The 22626-nt window shown below is 45.0% G+C and overlaps 1 protein-coding gene across 4 annotated transcripts in view; it reads left to right on the top strand.

The window, feature by feature from the left end:
• The window catches only part of USP45 (ubiquitin specific peptidase 45), a 1582349-nt gene that overhangs the window by 57726 nt on the left and 1501997 nt on the right, over positions 1–22626 (top strand). For all 4 annotated transcript variants that reach the window (XM_085611114.1, XM_085611117.1, XM_085611116.1 and 1 more), the window contains exon 4: positions 16591–16694. In XM_085611114.1, coding sequence (XP_085467240.1) covers positions 16591–16694 — 104 coding nt within the window. The remainder of the gene's footprint in view (positions 1–16590; positions 16695–22626) is intronic.

Raw genomic sequence — 22626 nt, forward strand, 5'->3', positions numbered from 1 at the left:
CATTGTGGCCAATCACTATGAGTGTTACGTGTGATTGAGATGAGTGATTAGCTGAATGAGTGTTAATGAGCGTGAGGTGGAATGTGTGTTTTGTAGTTTAAGCGTGTGTTGTAGTTAGTGGGATGTGCATGAGATTGGGTCTGAGTTGAGAGGATGCTATGTGAGTGTGTGGTCCAGCTCTAGGTGTGAATGTCGTGCTTGGCAATACAGGGTGCTGGATGAAGCACACAATTTTATCTCAACTTATAGGTTTCAGTGGAACAGGTTTCCTGGCCCAGTGACCTTCCTGACCCTAACAGACTCAAACAAGCGAAGCCATTGTCTGTGTCCGCCCTTGGCTCAGGACGCCTGGACAGTGGGATGCCCTGTGAAGTTGATTGAAGTAGGCGGAAGGAAGTAGTTTCACTGTCCAGATGGATTACTGGGAAATGTAGTGATATAACTTCCTGTGGAGATGGATAATGGAGAATGAAATCTGCTTGCATGGTTTCTTCTTTTACAGATGGCATTGGCAGGAAACCAGCAACTTCACTTCCTATGTGGATAGATGTTGGGAAATGCAGTGCTTTCACTTTCTGTGAAGTTGAATGATGGGGATATTTCATGCATTACTATCGTTGGTTTTCTTTTCCCGCTAGGTGTCCTACTCACATTCCAGTTTCCCATTGTTTTTTTTTTTTTTTTTTTTTTTTTTTTTATAAAACCTTTATTCATCAAAAATAAGGACACAGCTATTCAGCCGACAACCCGGAGGTTCGGCAGCTTCAAGAGTGCAATACAAAGAAGCATCCACAGTGCATAGAAAGGAGAAACAAAAAGGTTCTATTTTAAATAAACACAAACACAAACCAAACCCAAGCAAGGCGAAGTACACTGAATACACCTGGTGATTGCCCCTCAGGGGAGACCGGACCCCCTTCGTCTATCAGTCACAGCGCTGTGATAAGAGGAAAAAGGGGAAAAGCAGAGGCCCAAGAAGTCAATTAACAATCAAAACATATGTACAGAGCTGGAAAGAATGCTAAGGAGAGAGCTGCTCCTCGGGGGGGATCCAGATCAGGGGCAAGACATATGCCCCCCCTATATTGGTTCCACCGCCCCCAAATGGCATGCCACTTCCGAGGGCGCCCTCTAGCGCAATATACCGTCTTTTCCCTGAACATATTCCAGTCCATGTTTTCCTTCCACGCAGCCAATGTGGGGGGTCCCGCGGAGCCCCACAGGCGCGCAATGTCTCGCTTAGCCACCATGTTACCCAGAGTCACCCACTGGGTCTGTGCCTCATCGTGATCAGCAGGCCCCCAAACGTTCAGGAGACAACACCGCGCCTCCGGCTGCATAACAATGCCCGTCACCTCCCCCATTACCGCATGGACTCTCCTCCAAAATTCCATGATGACGCCACATTCCCAAATGATATGCAGGAAGGTACCCACCATACCACAGCCCCTCCTACATAAGCCCTCCTCAGAAAATCCCATATGAACCAGCCTTGGCCCCGTAACATAGACTCTGTGGAGTATTTTGAGCTGCACCAGCCGCAGACGCGACGGGATCGCAACCTCCTTAGGAGAGGAAACCGCAGACTGCCAGTCAGTTTCCCATTGTTAAGTTATTGTCTGTACCTATCATCTTAGTTCTTGTCTTGTTTATTCAGGCTATTAATTATTTCATTTTTCTTTCCTTCTTTTTTCCCCAGTGCTACACATTTTAGTGACCTCCCGTAACATGCTTTTGTCAAACCCTAGTGCCTACACCTTTTTACTCCAGATGCAAAGCCTTTACTGCCTGTGATGGAGAGAATGAACTAACAGCATTGCTACGTCATTTCTACCCCCCCCCCCCCCCCCCCTAAGTTTGGCTCTTTTGTCACTGACTCTAATAGTTTTTCAACTTCTGTGACAGTAAATATGAATTTGGGGGTGTCATTTACAGTTGTTTTCATTCCCAAAGGGTACTACAGGTAGATCTTGTGTCCTAGTGATCTAAATTTTGTTATAAACTGTCCTGGTTCCCAAAATTGCATCTACTACTAAGTATGTAAATAAATCCACCAATATTATTCTTGGCTTTGAAGGATCTTTCCAATTTTCTAAAGTTGAGGCTATAGTATTCTCTTTATTTCTTTGTTCAGATACATTCTTTGGTCTAAACTGTGCATATGTTTGCCTGAAAGCTGTTTTAGATCTGTATTAATCTCCACTTTAATTACTATCTCTATTTGTAAATTGCTCCATCAAGAGTGATTCTCCAACCTCTTTATTGCGTGTCATAAAATCTTATTCGGCCTTTTTATTTTGTTGACTTCTTTATTCAGCGCTAACACCTCTTCTTTTATACCATCTTTTTGATTTTACTGAATTTCCCTTATCTGAGCGGCATGAACAAAGAAATTGTTTTAATTGCTGTTGCTTTTGTGTTTCTCTTGACCTGTTGATTTTCCGTGTTTGTGGTCACATGTTCAACACTATATCCTGATTGTCTTTTAAAACACGCAGTATATTTATCATTGAGATTCCATTTCCTTCTCCATTTTCTTATTCTAGATCTCTCTTCTTCCAATTACTCTGGAGTTTGTTTCTACCATGATTCCTTTTCATTTATCTGTTCCCTCTGTTATAGAAGTTATTGTTGCTACTTCTCCAATGCTTATTTCTTCATCCTTCGTACTTGATCTCCAATAATTTTTGTCTTTGCGTTATCTTCTCTTATTACAAAACACCTTTTCCCTTCTGTTAAATGTGTGGCCTTTATTCTTTCTATTTCCTGGTCTTTCTGTAAGCTCATGAGTTGTAATTGTTGAAGAAAATTAATATTCCCTCGTAGTGTCTTGATCCTGTGTTACTTCTGCTAATGAGCTAATATCAACTGATGGGCTCCTTTTGTCCCCTCGCGGACTCCTCTGATTAATTTCCTATTCTTTCCTCTTTATCCCATTGTGCTGATCCTTTTTCCTGTTTGAGACCTCCCAGGTACGTCCACCCTCTCTTTTGCATTCCTTTGTGTCAGTATGGACTAATAAGATATAAGGTTGATTAAATAAAATAAGAATAGAAGACTAAATTACTTTGCTGATATGTTGGGACTTCAATGTGTCAGGTGTCCTCTTCACTTGGCATCCCTTATTCTTCCCCAGTTCTTCTTAATCTTTGATCCAACCTCCCCAGACTTTATGGTCAAGCTCCAAACTTCGGAACTCTTAACTGAGAACCCTTTGTCAGAGTCCATGATTACACCAGCATCAGCACTACCTGTATTCTCAGACAGTAGAAGCCTGGGCTCGTACCCCTCGGAGGAATCCATGGTTACCACACAAAGACAGAAACACAGGGACAAATAGACATCTAAGATCAGCACCCTCATGCTTAAATCTCCCAAATTAATTTCAATAAAAGTTAGTACTCTGGTGCTTGATGCTCACCTTGCAGAAAGATGTAACAAGGTTTTTTGATTTTCCATTGGTGCACTATAAACCGGTCCATCCCTCAGCAGTTGGGTTGTCTTTGGAGTTGATAAAGAGAATTTCCTCATTTACAAATTACACGCATTTTACTGAAAAGTGCAAAACGTCAGTGCTGAATAACACGTACAAACAACACAAATAAGTAGTAGATAGTCATACCTAGATATTAAAGACACATGAATGAAGTAACATAATGTATTGACTTAAGTTAGCTTGACTACTGATACCATGTTAATTGTCGACTTTACACGTTAGGGATAAGAGTCCTGTTTTTTGCATTAAACTATTATTTTTGCACAAGTTGTTTTTCTCTTTCCACTGCAGACTCTGTCCTTTCACAGAAGCCTTCTGTTAGTTAATGAATAGGCATTTATTATGTATTAGACAACTGATGGTGAGGTTCTCACTGCGAGGAGAAGGAATTACAGTAAACATGACACGTGCGAAGAACTATATGAACCACAAGAGTTGATCAAAGTAGCAAACCAAAGACATAATTTCATAGTGCATTGTGAAGACGTGAGGAATTAGGAAGTTTACCTGCTCCCAGAGTTTCCTGGAAACCTATTGGTTCGTGGGAACGGCGAATATAAGATTTGTTGCTGTTGATGTTTTGGTAGAATTATATTAGTGTGTGTTTCTTAGATTAGTTAGAGCCCATCAGAGCCCTTCCCAGAGAGGCCTCCTTCTTTCAGAGTTTCCCTTTCTCATCCAGAGATTAGCTGGGGGGCTTGCTACAGAACTTGAGAAGCAGACTCTAGGGATGCCTGCTTACTTTACGCTGAGAATACTTTCCAGCTTTTGCTAATTTCCATTGCTTGAGTGCTAAAGGCTTCTTGTCTTTACATTCTTGTTCTCTCTCATCAGAGCTCTTCATTTGGGTTGCTGGACCTGACACCTTACCTTGTCCTTTGAAGATAATTGCCCTTTATATCTTAAGATCCCCATTAATTTAGATTAGGGATTTTCCTATATGGAACACTTGTTGCATTGTCTCTATTTTATTTGTAATTCTTACTAATGTGATATTTTATCTTGTCTTGAAATATAGACTAATTGATTAATTGAATCTATAGCAAGGATGACTAAATTTAATACTTACTAAATCAATAAATTGGTTTGAATTAATTTGTTAATAAAACCTTTTAAACTCCCACCAAATCTATGTATCAATTAGTGTGAAGCCCCAATTGGACTTCACTATTCATGGTGTTTTTTTTTTTTTAAAAACCTTTATTAGCATTTCAACCAATAACAAGTATGGGCCTACAACCCCCCGGGGCCGGCCGCTAAGCAATCAAAGCAACAGAGATCCAATGTTAACACAGGCAAAACCTCGGGGAGCAGAATCTCCATGCTAATATATTCTCGGCCAGTGAACGGCGCAAGTAGGACACCAGGATTAGGAAGGCTTTCATTTTATGATAGGGAAAGACAAAAGGATCAGGTGCCAAACAATTTCCCAGCAGCGAAAAATGGCAGGCAGAATAACAAACGTAAACAATAAACGGCAATCTATCGAGTCAATGGCGCTAAGACAGGAAGTGCAGGATGTAGAGAAGTATCATGACCAGTTGCGCCTGCAGTCCCATGCCCTAAAGCCCAGAAAAACACCCCGGAAATTGTGGCACACATGAAAAAGCAGTGATTCACAACAAAGGAGTTGTACCACGCTGATCCCTGAAAGAAAAACAAAGAAGAATCAGAGAAGAAAAAGGAGGCCATGGAAAAAAAAAAAAAGGGTAAAGACTAAAGAATCCCCTTCCCCAACCCCCCACCCTGCACCTCTGCAGATGAGTACGGCCCCCCCCCCCCCAGCAGTGTGCCTGTCGCCCTGGAACTAGACCCGAAATATAGAAGAACAGAGAAAAGGGAGTAAGAAAAGAACCCCACCAGACGGGGGGGGTAGAGAGAGTATTAATAAACTGGAGGAGGGCCTTCAAAACATGCCCCCGGCTTCTCCCTCCCGCACGGTAAGTTTCCCCCAAAGCAAACAGTAAGCAGCACAGAATCGACCATGTCAAAGAAAGATGGGGAGCATTATGCACCAATTATACTAATAGCTATGCCATGAGAGCACGCAACCCCTGAGCCCGCCCGTGTACTAGATGACCACCCCTGAAGGATCAGCCTTATCCTTGACCACTCTTTGCAAATCTGCCCATGCATACCCCTCGACCCAGCGCCATGTCCAATGTTACAAGGTAAAGGAGTGTCCAAAAACGACCGGGAAGCGACGCACACAGGTGGGGTGGAAGTCTCTGAGTACCAACACAGTCCGCATCATGGAGGGACGTCTTTCCCAGTGTTGCCCCAGGATCTGCACTGCACACAAGGTCCAGGAAGGCGGAATCAGCCAAAGTAGACAACTGTTGCTTGAATTTTCCCTGGGTCGCCGGAGGCCGTGCACGGGACGAGGCCACCACCTCCCACTCAGGTCCAATACCTCCGGAACAGATCAGACCCACAGCGAGCCGATCACACGGAAGCATACTGTCCGGAGTTTCCAGCTGTTCACTAATCTCAGGGGTGGCCGCGACATTGTCCTCATGTGTGCAGTGTGGGAAGTCCCTGTGTACCTGAGGACAGGCAAGCCGCAACCGTCCCGACGCTGATGCCACACCATCGAGCTTACTCCCCAAGACCCCGATGCCATGAATCAAGGTGGAATGAAGGGCACCGAGAGCCTCGAGGAGGTCGCCGTACCCCAGCACAGCTCTCTGCGATCGCCCCGCCACACTCCCAAAAGTCACACACTCCCAATCCTGCTGTGACCCGGTGGACAGGATGGTAGGCTTCATCATAACAAGATGGCCGCCGGGTAGGCCCGACCCGTATTGGGACCGGGACCCAGGGACAAGCGCCTCAAGGTCCACGTCGCTGGAAACAGGGTTCCGGGGGCAGGCAAAAATGTATCCGTTGTATGGTCACGGGCAACAGTCGTCCCCACCACGGACCAGCGCCCGCGAAAATCCGGGAGCAGCCCGCGAGAATCAGGGCGAGTTACGGGCGGCGTCCGGGCAGCTCACCGTCGAAGGCAGGGGCAATCGCCGGAGAATCTCAGAATTGCCACCCCGGGCATGCACTCGGTCCGCTACGTTTAGCGGTAGGAACGACCACGGCGAAAGGTAGGCCGAGGTGTGCACCGCTCCGGTGGTCCGACTCCACCCAGTCACCACAGGCCGCTGTTGTTGAACTGCCACCCGGCCAAGGCGTCCACTCGAGGTCCTGGCTCCGGGGCTGCACGGGCCGCAAATTTCAAAGGCACATTTCTCCGGCGGTACCGCCGCCAGAAACTTTGGAGTCACACGGTCGGTTGCCACTCCCATTCACCAATACGAGCGCATAGCGCAGGCTGAGGATCTCATGCAGGATATCCGTGCGGGATGCGGAGGTTCACGGAGCCGGGAGTCTACGCTGCCGTCCCGGTCGCCATCTTGGCTCCTCCCCCCCTATTCATGGTGTTTGATGTAAATGATTATTGTGCCTTATCATTTCTCCTTGTCGACTAACAAAGGCCCATACAACCAATGCTGGGGTTTATTTAATGATTATAGTTGACGATTGAGATACAAGAATCCCCGTTCCGGCAGAGCATAACAGCTTATCTCCTTAGTCCGCTGCCATCTTTCCTCTTCAGACAGTTTGCCTTACGCTAACTCCAATTGCAAGATGATCACCACATTTCTCATTTCGAAGCTACTTGTATATTAAGGATGTGAAGCATAAAAAAGGATGACTGGTAATTAGCGAAAAGACCATGGCACACTACTCGCACAACACTCCTCCAACAACCTGTTTCAAGGCCACTCTCTTGGTGGTATACGGACTGAGATTCCCTATACAACATTGGACCTCTCTGTTCTCCATCCTCTCCAATCTCAACAATGTGTCAATGTGTTCTACTGAAGTCGATCTCTACCACAAATCTTACAAACAGTATAAAGTGTATGTTGGACCTAGAGTCCTTGGGTAGCTTGACTTAGGTAGAAAAGGCTTTTACTCCAGAATTTCATGTCGTGCTTGCATCGCATTCACTTCACACTCCAGCGCTAAGCCACTTAAAAGAGAAAAATGACACTACACCGATCATTTAGAAAAGGTAGAAAAATGTTATCTTCCCTTATCAAGTGAATCAATCAATTTTTATCCATTACATTTCAGATTCAAAACATTTCATTCTTTCCAAATTAGCAATACTATTTTACTCCAGACTTGCAGATAATTTAGCATCACAGGGTAATTCAATCCAGCGCCTTAACGCTAGGGCGCCTTGAATTAAAGCACCACTCGTAGTGCTTTGCATAACATGTACATAGCACTACCAATCAAATGGTTATCTAGTCTACACGATACTCTTCAAGACAGGCGATTACATTAAGCGCTATTTTTAGATCCTACGATGTCTTTGAGATCAGGCTTTTACACTAAGCAGTATTCTTCCAGAGTATACATTGTGATTGAAAACAAGGTGTTACATAGAGCGCTATACTTCAATCCTACGATGTCCTTGAGATCAGATGGGTACACTAAGCGCTATACTTCGATATATAGGGTACAGTCTTAGGTAGGCTTACAACTCTGGCTATTCTTGTCAATATAACGCATGGCTTCCCCACACGATCGGCATTCTGGTCCAACAGGACACCCACTGGCATAGGTTCCCCCCACTCCGGGATAACCCCAAAATGCCCAGCTTACTCTTCGCCTTGCGTCCTTCTCACGGGGAGCTCAACGGAGACAGGAGCCGAGATCCCCTCTAAGCGGGACAAGGGCTTGACGTGCTCGGGGGAATATCTCCTTGGGGAGAGGCGAAATCAGGAACCTTTACTTTCCGCCCACCTCCCCAGGAGTTTCACTACTTGCCGGCTTCAAAGTTGACTGAGGGCACGCTCTTCAGAGCTTCCACAGTTCGACGGCCTCACCTCCTTCGCGGTCTCCTTGGGTGTTCAGCGCCGGTGTAAGGTCATCCTCAGCTCCTCATTGACCCCTCACACTCGGCGCCATTACTTCCAGCCTCCGCGTCTGCTGGGGGCGCGCCCGAAGCCGCCAGGAGCAGCGCGGCTTGCGGGGGCGCGGCCTCCTCACTCTCAGCGCGGCTTGCGGGGGCGCAGCCTCCTCACTCTACCAAGAACGGCGGGGGCGGCGCTTCAAAGTCTGCCCCCATCACGTGACACGAGGATGGTCGCATCGAGGCCCGACACAGCCCTCGTCTCAACACAACCTCCTCACACCTCTGGCTGTGCCGCTTGCTTGCAAACCGGCCCACTGGAGCCCCGGATCTCTTCACGGTTCCCCAGGTGACATCAGGGACGCTCCTCTAACCGCTAGGCTGTGGCGGTGAGTGTTCCCAGATAAGGTTGCCAGATGGGGGGTGGCTAAAATTAAGCAGGCGATCTGCACACCCAGGCAGTCAAATCAGTTAGCCAATTCCTGAGGTCTACAACAAGGTCACCTTCCTCTCCGTCAGGAATAAGGGACGGTCAATAGTTCTGGATTCCAGAGTCCCAGGCAACTGCAGGGACGTAGAAGACGTAGCCAAGGACGGTGCCTCTCTACCCTGACTTGATAGGAGCGCCTAGGGTAAAGGTGACCCCAGAGTCGGTGGCCGTGGACAGGGTCAGGTCAAGAGGTCGAGGGTGGTATCAGCTGAGGAGGGAAGTAACGCAGAACCTAAGAACTGTCAATTTCCCTCTCTAGTGCATCCACCTCCCCACTCAGATGCCTTACTCCTGACTAACTCACAGCACACCTATATCCTAAAATGGCCGACCCACCTCACCTCTATTTATAACCTGGGCCCTGACTGGCCAGAGTGGTCCAGAGGGTTCCGGAACCCCTCATGACAGTCTATGGCCCAGGTTCTGAGGTGACAGTTTAGTCCACCATTTTGTGAAAACACACTCTCCCTTCCTCCATTTTAGTCAAGCACCTTGCGCCTCTCCCTCAGTTAGTGAGAATGGGGCGCCCAGAGCCTCTATGTCAAAACCAAAAAGAAGTTAGTGGACAGAAAAATGAGAGGGTAAAGGGGAAAAGAAATGAGGAGGGAACAGCCAAAGGGCTGGCAGGTCTAACAGTGTAGGATTGTGGAGACCACTGAACTGATGACATTCCATGTCTTATAGTCCACAGTGGATTATAATGCAGTATAAGGTCAAAAAATAAAGAACTGAGCAGTTAGTCACTGAATGATCTCAGGGGCTGCACCAACCAGATCCATTTTAGTCAACATTCTACAAGAAATAGTCATCCTGTCTGGAAGCAGTTAAAGACAGAGATCATTTTTGGCTATAGATCATCCAGTGAGCCTTTAATCTTCTTAAATATGGCACTTTGGATTGTTTTATATCTATCTAATAGTATTTGGGCTGAGAGTCGAACCGCTATGCTGCCATTCCATTTGCCTCCAAGACAAACACCTATAGTATGGCTTCTCCATTTGAGAACTTTCTACTGTAACAAAACAAGGAAATGGTTACTTCTAACTGGCGATATTCGTGTTAACTTTACAGGCTGATCTGAAGATAGCACTTTTGAAATAATTTATTGTAATTTACATTCTTGACTAGTTGGTCTTCACAGTAGTCTCTCTGATGACCAGGTAATAATTTTGATATGGTTGTCACAAAATCTCCTCTGCTTACCTTGCCCTGTGGGGACACTAAAGAAGAGGATATTCTGACATTATTTGTCTCCCATGTATCCATAATATGAAGGCTCGTGACCTGCCCTTAGCATACCATTCCCAATGAGATCTAGAAAAGCATCTCCTCACATGGTAAAATAGTTGGAAGATGTACATCTGCTGATCACAGTCTTAGTCTGAGGTGGAGTCTATCAGCTGTGAATAACTTGAATGCTTCATCTTAAAACAAAGTCATACTAGAACAGTTAGACCTAAGAGTTTACTGACTACAAACAGAGCTGCGGTACCTACAGAGGAAAAGCATCTCCTCGAATAATATATAAAAGTAGTTCCTTCACTAGACTGCATTTTTCAGACCGTCGTGAAAAATACCCTGAAGTTTTTGTTGCATAAAAGCCACATATAAAGAGTTTCATTTCTATCACATTGGAAGTAATTGTTTCGTCATCTTTTCAAAGAGGTGTGCTTTCATCTGTTATAGAGCTCTTGTAGAGCATGTGTGCATGTTTTGGCTTGCGTATCAAGGTGTAAGAAAGGAGAGTCAAAGTGCAAAGCTTCGGCTTTTAAACCTTCTTTCACAAGTGTACACTCACTTAATGAGTCGTAAATTGTATCTTCAGCGCAAGGAACAACTCAACATTTGCAGCTGCATTACCAAAACTACACCTCCTTAAGGGCCAGATTAACATTTAAATTTGCAAACCTAACTTCAGATTAGTTGCTCAAAAAATCAGTTTGCGATTGCAAGATTTCAGTCTAGATTCACTAAACCTGCTTTGGGTGAATTTTTATACTTGCAAATGGGATTTGTGAACACGGAGGCCCTTACCAGGCAGTTCTACCCCTTTATCTTAAACATTGCTTGATAAACGAATGGTAAACTAATAGTTATTTAGTTCAATGTCATTTAGGTACTTGAGTTTGCTCTTACCTTAAGAGAATAGTAACTGTAGCATTGTTTAATTTGCAACTTTGTGCCATTTTCACCTTTCCTGTTGAAACTCGGGTAGCTTGCACATTTGTAGGATACCTCCAGGCGTGGCAGGAAAATATTTGGGCCATTGCTAAGGTAGAGGCACGGCCTAATGGTAAGGCGGGCCACCCCTTCATTTTTAACCATTTTCCTTGTTGGCTAATGGCTTTCTAGCCCCCATGATGGCAGAAAGACTGCTGGGCTTATCCTGGGGTGAGAGCAGAGCCTGATGACAGGCTGGGCCACTCCACTCTACTTTTTACTTTTTTTCCCTGGTGTCTATTGGGATTTTTGCACCCCTGTCCCCAAAACAGGGGACAGATCATGTGTAAATCCCCAAATCTTCAGTGCAGGTGGGCACAAAGACTGTTGAAGTCTTTTTGGGGTGGTGAAATGGTGGGTTACCCCAGCATCTATTTTCTATTTCTTTCTAGTGAGTTTTCTGCCCCCAAAGAATAATTAGAGGTGAATTCCCATTAATGCCTCACCGGGGTGGGGGAGGGGGGAGTTGGGTGTAGGGATGAGGGACGGTGCAGAAGGACTGTTACAGTTTTAAAAATTGACGGTGGGTGCGTGTATCAGGCATGGCCTACCACTTGGTGTCCAGTGGGTGGACTACTGCTTGTGATTTATGGTCCCACAGAGATCCCCAAGCAGGGAGCCACTAGGCAGATATACCGCTGGAAAAAGGACACTGTCCCCTCAGTAGCAGTGCCTCTGCCACACTGATTTCTGCTCAGGCAGAGTTATGCCCCTTGAGCACCGACCAAACTGAAAGCAGACGCAGTTGGCATACAATGCCAAATGCTTTCATTTTCAGTTGAGTGATGTCAGCGCGTGCAACATCCTAACGGTCACAAATCTCACATTTTGAAGACTTGTGTCCCAACTTTCTTTTATTAAAACAAAATTATTTTGGCGCTTGTACCAGGCGTTTTTTCCCCTATAATGTGGTGGACGTCCTCGTCACAATGGACGTCATATGGTTGACATCAATTGCTCGTCCACTGCATTAAAGAGATAAACTGGTTCTGAGGTGTATGCAGCATTGGTCCAGAATGATGCACTTGGTGTTTCTGCTTGCTTGATTTGATGGCATTATCTGTTAATTGGGCCAATTCTATTCTCTCATTAAATAGAAAGTGTAATGTAACAATTCGGCATAGATATCAAAGTCTTCAACATACACATCAACTGTTACAGATTTTTCTAATGCAGATACTTTTTGCCCCTCTTTGTGATTCGAACTCCATGTACTCACTTTACCACTGGCCAGTCTCTTAACCCTTTAACCCATACTTTTGAAACCTTGTCGTTAACTGGGGCCCTTTTTAGGTTTTGGCTAGACATCACTTGCGCTGACTCTTCGAGTCATGTTGTATATACTTTGTGGGCTTACAGCTCGTCCATTGCCTTTTTAGTTGTTTCTTCCATTGTCCGTTAAAAATGCTTACTTGTTAGTGGTGAATCCTTCTTCTTTGTCCCTCCTTTTTGCGATTTGTTAACTCCCACGGAGCACCGTCCAAGTACTGTATCTTTACGCTTTAGTGGTTTGTGTTCGTTTTGTCAGACTACATTTTTCTTCCTTCGTGCCTGTGTTTGCTGTTGTCTGTTTTTGTTTGTGTTCCTTGTACTTTACTGTTATAAAGTCAAAGTGTGCTTGCGATTCTTTTTGTAATAGTTAAAAGCAATGAAGCGCGATACATTACAAGCAACAATTATCTTTAAAACATGCACCCACGGCAAATGTGAAGAAATAGAATGTGTGCCTAGGTTGAGCAAAACCCTTTCTTAAATGTGTTTGAATCTGGGTTTGAGTCTCTGCAGTTTGCTCCCGGTCTACTCCTCTTATTGGCTGGTGCCTGCCCCTTTAACAGTCCTTGTGCCCCCATGCTCTGCTTTGCCTTTAACTCTGTACTCCCTATGTAACTCTTCACCTTAGAAGAGGAACACTTCTCCAGCCTCCTGCTCTCTCTGCAATGCATAACATTCCTGGGTGTCTAGCTCCGCTAAGCGCTATATCGATCTCCTGTATGTATTCTAGGGGAGCGGTCACGGTGCTGTGAGGTAAACAAGAGACCTCTCTTCCTCACGACTGTGAGCATCAGCAATATGAGTTTATTAGGCATGTGAGAGAAAGACTGATCACCAAAGAAAACATTAATTCTGTGTTAAATATAACCCTGCAGCTGTACTGAAACTACAACATGTCAACAACATCGATAGTTACAGACACACTGCTGACACCTACGGTAGTGTGCACACCACGTACACTGTCACGCCCAGCCTTCTGAATAAAATGCAGCTACTGGTGAATAAACAAAACAGTGAAGGTGTCTCTGAAGCCAGCTCTAGGTATTGCTCACAGTAAGAATACCGGGGTGATCATTTCTGAAACTGCTGTTAAGCACAGAACCGCTTTAAAAGTTTGCATGGCTAACCTAGCCACCCCTGCTCTGACCTTCATCAGGTACGCCTTCTGTGTTTGTACTATTCCCATTGTACTTGTCACACTTTGTAGCACAAAGTGTAGACAAGTGTATGTGGCTATAAGCACCCCCGTCATTCTCTCAACAGGTGTACCTCCTTACTGTTTAAGACTCAATTTCATGCCCCCAACACTTGACTAATACCTTGTTTTGTATACAGACTCGGTCTGATGTCCTCCCCAACACTTCGAATACTTATAACTTGTTCTACATATAGCGCTTCATACCCCACTTCTGATTTTAAAGTCTGCTGTTAGCCAAGATCTTCTGGTGTTAATAACATTTTATAATGTTCTTAACATATAAGATATTTTACCAACTCTCCGCTTCCATTGGTCTCATGTTGTGTCATTCAGATAGCTAAGGTTTAAATGGTTAAAATCTACTCCTCTGTGTGCTTATCGCAGCTTTCGGCATATTGTGGGCGACCTCTCCCAGGCATTGAAAGCCCCAGATACCTCTAGTTCCCCTGCTTTTGGCTATCCTTGTAGTCCCCTAGTCTTCTATTCCTAGCTCACCGCATAACGTTCTTTGTGTACTCCAAGCGAGTTTTAATTCGTAAGTTTAAATAAGTTTGAATAAGCTCTAATAGTGGGAAAAGCTGAAGGGGAGAATGTTCAAGTCGTGCTGCCGTCTTTTTTAGCGGGTATATAGCAAAGAACAGCGATTCCATTTACAAGGATAACATTTAGAATTTTAGAGTCATGAGTTATTCTCGGTACAGTGAACGTGAATTTAGTATGTGAATTAATGAATGTAAGACCCCCAAAATTGATTGAATCAACATATTCATCAAGTGCAATTTTCACTCAGGCACAAATGTTATGATTTGGGCGTTTGGGGGCTGGGGACACTGACCGTGAATGAATAATACTGCTGGAATATCAATAAAACCAGCCCCAGAGCCGTACACAGATGCATTAACATTGCCATCGCCTACAGCGCTTGGATTGCTGAGACCTATTGGCTTTGTCAATGCTTGTTACTTCTCTGCCACTGTAGGTCCCAACATTGCCACAGACACATCCCAGTAGCCACACATTCTCTTTAAGAACTCTACTTAGAGAAATAATCTCTCCTCAAATCTGCTCCCTAGCTTGTAATTGATCCAGTCGATTCATACACAGCACGTATTCAAGTTGTTTGTTCATGCTCTTTGGTTATATGGCAGCCAACATTTTTATCTAAAATGTCTTCCTTCGCTTTAGTGTTTTTTCTTAATTCCACCTCCAGGATGACGGGGATCTTTGTTGAGAACTTGAAATGAAGTTGATTCACTGTATATTTATTTTCTCCTAATACCTTTATTTGCGATAGACATACGCCCACAGCAGTTTTATGGCTCATTAGTCATGTACTCAGGACATGTAGTTCAACCCGCAAATAAATTACTAGGATAAGTAAGGTGCTACACCGAAAGGACAGACGTAGATTTGATTATTTTGCAACAAGTTGCTGTTTGAAGAAAAGTATATTCAGCTTCTTTAGGAAGTGGAGAAGGAATGGGCCCTGCTGGATTTGAACAGAGCAGGAATCCTACCTACCTCGTGAGGAGTGATATATACAGTGTACTGCTTCTTGAAATAGAAACCATGATAGTTCAGGTATGACAGAGGATTTTATACCTTTTCAAATATTTTCCTCCAAATGATCTAGAAAGGAAGACTTAGTAATCCATTCCAACTTTGCTCATTATGTTGTATCATGCTTCGGATTTATTGAAGTTACCCAATTTGCACATCCATTTTTAATAGTAAGGGTCTTTTTCTTTTCTTTTTAATTATGTAACGTTTCCATTTGCAGCTGTGTTTTCACTGTAATCATGTTAAATTCCTGGCATGAATAAATGAGCTCAGCATGATCTCTGAGTGTGCAGTGGTTTTCAGAATTTAAAAGAACCACTTTTTGTGGTGTAGTGAGTTTGTTGGAGTGGAAGGTCGTTGCTAAAACGTACATGTGTTTACTGTGGAGGGCGGGGATCAACGGCGGACTCCAGTGGCCGCACCTCTTAGCTGTGTTCCTGTTTTAGTAACTGGTGATATAGTCACAAATGGTGTGCACAATCCGCTCCTGCACCTGCCATTGGGAAATGCAAACTGCCGGGCAGATATACGAGAAATAGGAACAAGTGGAGCGGTGCACTACCCCAGTAGTCTGTTTCATTAACGACGATTGATCAATTTCTTTTTTGAAAAAGGTTCTTTATTTAATAATCCAACAAGCCTCAGCCAACGCATTTCGTTCAGAGCGATTGAACTTCGTCAGGGCATTTGCGTAGTATGCCTGCCTGCGGATGTAGTGGATCCGGAAGCGATACGAGGAAGCAGCACAGTTCTTCTACTGCTCCAGACACACTATTTGGGCCCTTATCAAGGTGGCATATGCTTAGGGAGCAACTTACTCAGACGTGACCTCTCCTTCCATGCGCACGGTTGAGTCCTACGAGGAGTCTTTTTACTTTGGAACCTGATCTTATCTGTCCGACTACGCAAATGCCCTGACGAAATTCAATCGCTCTGAACGAAATGCGTTGGCTGAGGCTTGTTGCACAATATGTTGGATTATTAAATAAATAACCTTTTTCAAAAAAGAAATTGACCAATCGTCGTTACTGAAACAGACTACTGGGGTAGTGCACTGCTCCACTTGTTCCTAGTACATGTGTTTACTGTTAATCAGCCTTTGGAAGGAGATGGGATTTATCTGGCAGGTTATTGAGGAGTAAAATGATTGATGGTGCTAGGGAATGCATTTTCACCTACATTTTAGGATACACTGAACCCGATAATTCGCTCATCCACATACATTTTGTGTGGGCTCTGCTTAGTTTTTCTGAGACCTTTAAGCAGTTTTTTATTGCCTTGTATGGGAATGTTATTGCCACATTTCAAATGGTACACAATGTATTTCTTGATTTTATCAGTAAATGGTTAAAAAAAACTCTCAATCTGTTTGTGCATCTGGATTTCTACATCTCATGTTTGCCAAAATGTTCTTTTTTGTTAAATGTTTTGATCAGGGGTGCAGTTCAAACTCTGAAGGCCAACATAGTATGAAGCACTTTAAGACGCTACACATGGATACACACTGTATTGTAATCAATCTCAGCACTTGGATTGTATGGTAAGTCTTCTAATAATAACTGCCTCAGAATGGATTGATTGTGATAATGCTGGGTCACAGTAAATGATTTGTTTGTGAAAAGTGTATAAAAAAAATTGGAATTTGTCAAATGCCTTTTTTAACATTTAGGATATCAACATTACCTCCTTTCTCCTAGGTTCCTCATTATCAAAAGTGGGCCAGATTTTTTTGTCTTGTCACTGTCCTCTTAGCCTCTTATAATTCCAGACTAATCCAGGGCGCTAGCATTGGCATTAGCGTGCCTAACCATCTTATAAAATTCCATTGAATAGCTTTGCTTTCATATTGAACAGTGCACTGTGTATGTATACGCTTTACAGTGCTAGATCCTTTTCCAAATTCAGGAGAACATAAGTCACTGTCTCAGACACTAAATGTGTTGGCTTTGAAACAAGTCAATCAATCATTCAGGATTTATAAAGCGTGGCTAATCACCCAGTAGGGTATCCAGGCGCTTGCAGGCCCCGGAGGCTTATTCGAATAGCTAGGTCTTGAGGGCCATTCGTAATGGAAGTGAGGTGATGGTCCGAAAGTGTAGGGGGAGGCAGTTCCAGGTCTTAGCTGCGATGTGGGGGAAGAAGCGTCCTCCACTTCTGCTTCGGTAGATGCGGGGAATATGGGCAAGTGAATGGGAGGCGGAGCGTAGTCCTGTCAATGGTTGGTGGAAGTTCAGGTGGTGTGTAATTTTGGGCGGTCCTTGGTTGTGTGGAGCCTTGTGTGCATGGGTCAGCAGCTTGAATTGGCATCTCTTCTTTATGGGGAGCCAGTGGAGTTTCCTGAGGTGGGGTGTGGGGTTGTCAGGGAAGGCTAAGAATAAGTCTGACTGCAGCTTTCTATATGGTCTGAAGTCACGGTAGGTGTGCGGTGATTCCTTCATAGATGGCATTGCCGTAGTCCAGTCAGCTGGTGATGAGGGCTTGTGTCACAGTGCATTTTGTGTGTAGGGGTAGCCACTTCAAGATCTTATGTAGCATGCATAGATTGAGGAAGCAGGCGGAGGAGATGGTATTTATTTAAAGAAGGCAGCTTTGTAGCCATATCATTTTTTTGTCTCAAAATGAGCAATTTAGCACTGTCTTTTAACTCTTTCCATGTGTCGGACGGCCGTCCGACGTCACGGTGGGCGTGTGCGAAGGACGGCCGGGGGCTGTCCGAACCCCGCCCACTCATTAATTAGCCCGCACAGCGGGAGAATTCCACGCACGTTCATGGGGTTATTATCAACCTCTACCAGTTCTTTGCTTTCTCCAGCCTAAATTATGGAATCTTAGTTTCTCCTATGTGTTTACATAGCTGATTTTGCTCTATCTCTATCTAGCATTAATTACCACACCTAAACTTTTGCTGTAAAAAACAAAAATCTTACAAATGTTCTATGTATCTTTCTGTTACTGTAAGAAGGCCAGTCACTTAAAATTTCTCATTTACAAAATGCTTTCATGTTGTTAAGATGAGCAAATACATCCATTAGTTGCCTCCAGATCAGCAATTTTAGTACTTTACAATGTGTAACCTGTCCCACTGCCCCCAGACTATTTCCCTATTGATAATTCCTAGCACTATTTGTACATCCTTCCCTCTTACTGCTAGAGTCTTAAATTACCGAGAATGGGACTACATCATTAGAGTGGCCAGATCCATGGACAAGCTGGTGTTCCAATTCTTGAAAATAGTAATCTTCCCCCAACTATACCTGCCATGTACAGAAACTAAGAAAATCCGTTGACGCAGTTAAACTAAAACTGGAGGCAATGAACATTAAATATATGCACTTTTTTTTCCCGTTGAGGTTATCCTGAATGCTCTTCTTTGTCATACTAGCAGCGGTCTTGTACTGGGTAGCAGAGAGAAAATACCCAAAACAGCTCTCCAGCACTGAAAGCAGAACTCTGTCCCTAGGGTTGCTGGGTGCACAGCTGCAGAGCTGCGATGCTTAAGGAGGCAAAGATCTGAAAAGGGCAGGAGCGCTAGGCAGAAGTCGTCAAAGTGCTTGTGAAGAGGATCATCTGTGACATTGGGGTGTGGGGGGTGGTGGTACTCCATGCATCTGAACCCCCTGCAATTCCCACATGACCCACCACAACCCCCACCACCCCTGGAGAAGTAATGAGGCCAGGGGACAGATCTGGAGAAGAGGGTTGACCGTGCCTGGTTTAGTCATGTTCATTGTGTTGTATTTATTACAGACACAGGTCATCAGTAGACCTCTGTCATTCCTCTGAGCAGTTAGCAATATAATTGTCCTCATGAGGGAGATACCTTTCTACAAACTAGCAGTTGTATTTAATTTAATAGGGTGTAATTTAGGGCAACAGATGCTCCAAGGGAGGATTTGGGTAAATGGGATTATATTGTTCTGTTTGGTTACTTGACTTATTGAGGAGTGATGCTAGCATACACCAATTAGGTCATGCTAGCACACACCAATTACACTCACAAGGGTTCACAACTAACTTGTCCGTCCTTAAGGGTTTCACCACATTATAATCTTTGGGCGAAATTGCTACGCCTTGCTCAAGGGCCAACCCAATGGCTTTTTATCAGCTCTACTGCTGCTAAAAATGGAAAGGTGGTCCAGAAGCATATTTGTCCAGGTTGATCATCCTGTGCATTAATACATGCTAAGCCCTGGCCCAAGAAGTCTCCTGATGGCTTTCGGGCGCATTCTTTTGGAGCCAAGTGTGCCAGGCCAGCTTTGGTGAGTGATGTTGTGGTGTAGGAAATCTGCAAGGTTGCTACATAGGCATCTATACACACCTTTACCAGGTGTGTGTGTGTGTGTGTGTGTGTGTGTGTGTGTGTGTGTATATATATATATATATATATATATATATATATATATATATATAGCGGCGATGTCTCGAATGGGTCATGATGCCTTTACCCTCCCTCAACAATGTTAACAAAAATGATATTATACTCTGAGCATCTGCATATATGTTTTACACCACGGCAGTTATTCATGTGTATTTACTTGTTTTAAAAAAAATATTTAACCTAAACCGGTATTTTAGAGGTTAAATTTGTGCAGTAAGGTAAAATCCCCATCATCTACCGAGATTCCCTCAATTGCACCACAACAAACGACCGCACCATCCCAGCCATGGAACACCTCAACTTCAGAATTTAAACAAACAGTAATAACACTGTCCGGGGCACCCTAGCCTACTGCCCGCTGGGACCCCGCAACACCTTCTGATACTTCATCACCCCACTCGCCATTGGCTCCAAGGACTACATCCTCCTAGACAACCTCAACTTCCACCTCGGCGATGAAAACGACCCGAACACTAACAACCTCATCGACAGTGTCAACATCATTGGACTTAACCAGATCGTCAAGGGCCCCACCCACATCACAAGACACACTGTTGACGCTATCTTCTTCTCCAGCGAGAGAGTATACTGCAGCTACACCGCGGAACTTCCCTGGACCGATCACTACATCGTCCACGTCACCATTACTACCCCCAAGCCTCCACCTCCCACCCGACCCAACTCTGCCTGTCGTAGCTGGAGTAAAACATCCGAGAGCGACTGGACTGATGCCCTCTACCACCTAAGCACTGCCACAACGTGAACCAAGATGTCAAATGTTTCAACTCCTGGAACACAGACTGCGCAAATATCATCGCTCCATCAAGAAAACCACACAAAGAAGATCCAACCAACAGACCAGCTGTTATACTGGGAACCTCAGAACCACCAAGCACCACTCCAAACTCCTCAAAAGAAGAAGGTGCACCACTAAAGACACTACTGACATAGCATCCACCAAAACGGCACACAAACTTTACCTCCAACAAATATATAAGACAAAAAAAAACAAGCCCTGACATCAAGCTTAGAAGCAGGCTTCAACAGTCACAAAGAACTCTTCTGCACCGTCAAGGAATACAGCAACCCACAGCTGCAGCAAACTACATAACCCCGTCTCAGCACCTCTGTGATGACCTTGCAAACTTCTTCCATGAGGAGATTGACAAGATCTACAACAACTTCAACATCCAACCAAAGCTCAAGGACTTCATCGGTGAAGAGAACTCTACAATCACAAATGACCACCCCCTCCCTCCCCACACCCCCTGCCCCTCACCCCTCCTCCCCAGGCCACCCTCATTTGACCATCTGGAGACAACTCGCCACCCAGCAAACCATCACCTTCATGAAATCAATCCACTCGGGGGCCCCCTCTGACCTCTGCCCCCACCACATCTTCAACCTAGGAGTAACCCTGATCGGCTACCAATTTGCCATTCTATTCAACACCTCAATGGACACAGCAACTTTCCCTGAGGAATGGAAACATTCCAAAGTCAAGCCCTTGCTCAAGACACCTACAGCCGACCCCAATGAACTGAGCAACTACAGACCTATCTTACTGCTCCCCTTCCCATCCAAAGCCATCGAGAAAGCAATAAACCAACAATTATGCAGCCACTTCGAACAGCACCACCTATTGGATGGCTTCTACAGCAACTACTGCACCGAGAAAGCACTGATCGCAGCCACTGATGAAAACTGGACACTCCTTGACCAAGTGGAGACAGCCGTCTTCATCCTCCTGGACACCATCTCCCTCCACATGTTCATCACAAGACTGCACCACATAGCCAACCAAGGACCTGCCCTCGAATGGGTCACTGCCTTCCTCGCCAACAGAGCACAATGAATCTCCCTCTCACCCGACACCTCTGAACCCAAACCTACCATCTACGGCATCCTGCAAGGATTATCTCTCAGCCCCACCCTCTTCAACATCTACATGACGCCCCTGGCAGACCTATTCAGATCCCACGGACTCAATATCGTCTCATGCGCCGACAACACACAGCCATCCTCCCCGACAACTCCACCTCTACAATAACAAACTTCCACAACTGCAAGACAAGCATCACTGACTGTATGAGAACCAACTGCCTCAAACTCAACACGGACAAGACCAACGTTCTCATCCTCGGCACCGGAAAATCCCCTTGGATGCCTCATGGTGGACCAACGAACTCGGACCCACCCCAACCCAGACCGAACATGCCAGGAACCTCTGCATTGTCCTGGACAGCAAACTCAAATCAACGCCGTAGCCTCCGTCTGCTCCCACATCCTGTGTATGCTCTGCAAGATCTTCGAGTGGCTTCTCCAAGGCGCCAGACACCATCACCCAAGCCCTCTTCACCAGACCTCTGGACTATGCAAATGCACATTACGTAGGAATCGACACACACTTTATCAAAAGACTCCAGACCATCCAGAATGCCGCAGCAAGGCTTATCCTAGACCTCTAGCATCGCACAACATCACCTCCCACTTCAGAGTACTCCACTGGCTCCCAGTACAGAAGAGTTGCCACTTCAGACTCCTCACCCATGCATTCAAGGCCCTACATGACTTTGGACCTGCCTACATCAAGTGCCACCTAAAATTCCACATACCCACCAGAGACCTCCGCTCCTCCATCCTCATGTTGGCCTACACCCATGCTTCTGCCGCAGCAGAGTGGGAGGACATGCCTTCTCCTATCTCGCCTTCAAGAAATGGAACAACCTCACCCTGCACCTGAGGACCTCCCGGACCCTTCAGGATTTTCGAAGAAGGCTAAAGACCTCAGTTGACCCCTTAGTCCCTTCCAGCATCTGCATACCCTCACTGGTGACGAGCCGCTCTCTACAAATTGATTGATTGATTGATCATGTTAAATAGACCTTATGACTATTAGCAGAGTTGTTCACCCTCCTAGAATTGGCTGTCAGCCCATTACATCACTCAACTGTGACAACAATGGTGTTCTGCTCAATCTCTCAGGGGCTGGCCCGCAGAAGCTACGAAATGTTCTCAATTCCTATTGTCAAACAATTCCAATGACAGTAAATGTGGAAAAAAGGGACATTGTGATCTTTCGAAAGGAAACTTA

The sequence above is a fragment of the Triturus cristatus genome, chromosome 6 (assembly GCF_964204655.1).
Source record: "Triturus cristatus chromosome 6, aTriCri1.1, whole genome shotgun sequence".
Classification (NCBI taxonomy): domain Eukaryota; kingdom Metazoa; phylum Chordata; class Amphibia; order Caudata; family Salamandridae; genus Triturus; species Triturus cristatus.